This window comes from Orycteropus afer, unplaced genomic scaffold, assembly GCF_000298275.1.
Source record: "Orycteropus afer afer isolate SDZICR_OR568_19922 unplaced genomic scaffold, OryAfe1.0 scaffold00038, whole genome shotgun sequence".
NCBI lineage: Eukaryota > Metazoa > Chordata > Mammalia > Tubulidentata > Orycteropodidae > Orycteropus > Orycteropus afer.
In genome coordinates this window covers 5,442,227-5,445,308 of record NW_006921625.1, presented here as the reverse complement: position 1 = coordinate 5,445,308, position 3,082 = coordinate 5,442,227, and the positions used below count along the sequence as shown (strand labels likewise).

General features: G+C 66.0%; 1 protein-coding gene across 1 annotated transcript; it reads left to right on the top strand.

Annotated features, from left to right (window-relative positions):
• Positions 1–475: 475 nt before the first annotated feature.
• On the top strand, positions 476–2,835 carry FOXI2 (forkhead box I2). Its single transcript, XM_007936887.1, has 4 exons — positions 476–543; positions 718–946; positions 1,178–1,760; positions 2,402–2,835. The coding sequence occupies exons 1-4, from the start codon at positions 476–478 to the stop codon at positions 2,833–2,835; spliced, it is 1,314 nt and encodes a 437-aa protein (XP_007935078.1).
• The last annotated feature ends 247 nt before the right edge of the window (positions 2,836–3,082 follow it).

The following is a 3,082-nucleotide window of genomic DNA, read 5'->3' as shown; positions in this document are numbered from 1 at the left end:
TTCCCCTTTAAATGCAGCCCCTAGAATCCCAACCATTTGTCTCTCAGACTCCAGGCCCATCCTTCCCCTCCCTGCCGAAAACGGAATGGGGGACTTTTGTTTTTAAAATAAGTTGTAAATGAGCTGTAGACCCTTTGACAAGCCCAGACCCTTTGCAAAAATAGGGAGTGCCCCCGGGGAAAGCCCAGGATTTGCGCTGACGCCACAGGCAATGAATTTTGTAGGGAGGGGCCCCTCCCCATCTTTGATCATTCATCAGGGGGTAGAATTATCCCCCCTCCACACAAGGTCCGGCGGAGGTGGGCAGAACTGAACGAACTCTGAGCCCAAAAGGCCCTCGCTCTTCCCGGTGCGCGGCGTGTGGGTCTAAGCTGGCCGGCCTGCAGAGTCCTTGCGCTGTCCTCAGCCGGGGAGCCTGGGAGCCGGGGAAGCAGGAAACCCAGGGTCGGGGCCTGAGTCCGGTGTCCGGCGCCTCATGGAGGTGTCGCTGCTTTCGCCACGTCCCCGAAAAGCAGCGGAGAAACCCTCTGAGTTTCGCACCTGGTGCCCGAGGCCACCACCAAATAAGCCAGGCGGTTCCTGGGTTCCCCTGGTTCTCGGGTTCCCCTGGTTCTCGAGGCTCGGATGCAGCAAAGACTTCCCTGGACAGCTGGGGCGACCCTGGCTTCCAGCGCCTTGACCTTCCTCTGGTCTGGGCGGCCTCTACGCCTATACCAGCCCGCAGCCTTCGCCTAGTGACGGCACGGGGAATCCCGATGACTCCAGCGCCACCGTCGGCGCTCAGCCAGACTCGTCCCTGCGCCCCGGTGCCTCTCGCGCGTGGGGCTGGAGCAGCGCAGTCTCCCTGGGCATCCGCCGCCCCGCGACAACTGGGGCTCCACCGCGACCCCTGGCCCAGGAGGCGGCCCTCCGCTCGCCGCCCCAGGCGAGAGTGGATACCTGCAACGTGAGTGGCACAGGGCTCCCTGAGCCGCAACTATGGGGGGCCCGCGGATGACGGGGTGCCACCTGAGGGCTCAGAACCATTGGGGCTGCCGGCCCAAGGGAGCAGACAGACCAGGACGGGGAGGTGCCTGAGGCCGGGGCGCAGCGGGGCGGGGCAGAGAGCTGACCCGGGGCGGGGACCGCCAGCGAGACTTGCCAGGGCGCGGCCCCCGACGGCATTTAAAGGGCGCAGGGCCGGCCGCACCTGGTGCTGCCGGCGGCCCCGCTCGCTGGGGCGCCCAGGAGCTTCGGAGCCAAGCCTTCTGCCGGGGCCCGGGTGCGGGAGCGGGGGGCTATGGCCGCATCGGGCGAAGGCCTGGGCACCTTCCCGGTCCGGCCCAGCACGCACGCGGCGGGCTCTGCGCACCACGAGCTGGGCCCGACGGGCAGCGGACCGCGCCTCTGGGTGACTGCGCCCGCGCCCGCGCCCTACACGCCAGGCTCCGCCCTGGGCCCCGCACCCGCCTACGGGGTCCCAGGGCCACTGCTTGGCGCGGCGGGCAGCCCGGCCGGCGGCGACCTGGCCTGGCTGAGCCTCCCCGGCCAGCAGGAGCTGCTGCGGCTGGTGCGGCCGCCGTACTCGTACTCGGCGCTGATCGCCATGGCCATCCAGAGCGCCCCGCTCCGGAGGCTGACCCTCAGCCAGATCTACCAGTACGTGGCGGGCAACTTCCCCTTCTACAAGCGCTGCAAGGCGGGCTGGCAGAACTCTATCCGCCACAACCTGTCGCTCAATGACTGCTTCAGGAAGGTGCCCCGCGACGAGGACGACCCAGGTAAGAGCGCGCTGTGCGCCCCAGCCCTCTGGTGGCCCGCCAGGCTGGGCGACCTGAGACAGCGAAACGCCTCACTGTCCACATGCAGGTACTGAGGCAGGGATGGGGGAAGGAGAGGAGTGCCGGGTAAGGACAGGCCCCAGACCCACGGTGCGGCTGCCGGTCTCTGGGTGTCTTCCCAGGAGGGAAGCGCAGGCGAGCTTACAGCTAGCTGGGCATGGCGGTGACTTCTCTGACCTCGTTGTCCTCAGATGTAAACTTGAGAAGCACCCCTCTCCCAGGGTTCGGGGGCGCTGTCCCTCTGGGAAGCGCTACCCTGCTTAGAGGGGGCAGCGGCTGGACACTCTGCTGGCAAAGTGGCTGGCGGAATCTTAGGGGGATTCTGCGCTCCACCTGGAACTCAGCGGGGCTCCTCACCTCTGGCGTCGCCTTTCCAGATCTTTCTGGATTGTTTCGGTTCCATCCAGCCTGGCTGCGGAGGCCGGTCAGGCACGGAGTGCTATCCCAAGGTTTGGGTGAGAGGGAGGGGTCATGGCTATTTGGAGGGGGCGCTGGGAGCATCTGATTAAAGTTCTGGGTCCCCCGCTCACACCTGGTCCCTCAAGCCCCCGGTTTCTGAGCTAGGCCCTCTTCCTTCGCAGGTAAAGGCAATTACTGGACCCTGGACCCAAACTGCGAGAAAATGTTTGACAACGGGAACTTCCGAAGGAAGAGGAGGAGGAGGGGCGAGGCGCGCTTGGCCTTGGGGCCCAGGAGCCCCAGGGGAGCCCAGGCCGGAGCGCTGTCGCCTGTGCGTGCTGCCTCCCCCAGCCCGCTGGCCTCGCCTTCCCAGTTCTCACCGGAGCCCACCTGCTTCAATGGCTTCGCCTCGGCCATGGGCATGCTGGCTGGGGGCCTGGGCGCCTCTCCTGGGACGCTGGTCAGCGACTTTCCTTTTAGGCAGCAGACCACAGTCCCCATCCACAGTCCCCCAGCCCCTTGTACAGCTTCTGGCTTCTCTCCAGAGCACCAGACAGCGGCCACAGGCCTCCGAGTCAGTCACCTCGCCTACAGCTGGGAGGGTACGGAAGTTTGAAGAGAGGCTCCCGTTGGGACGTGCTGGTCCCAGGACCTGTCCCCACTGGGCACAGAGCTTGTGTTTACCCTGTCCTGGTCTGAGCCGGAGGAAACTCAGGAGACTGAATTGTGCCTCTGCCTCCGGGTGGTCCACCTGGCGTGTACTTTGTGCCCAGGCCACCTTTCAGATGGGCTCTGCCTCCCACCTAGCCCACCTCAGCCTCCAACCAGAGACCACCAGATCAACAGACGCACCTGCTAGCCTC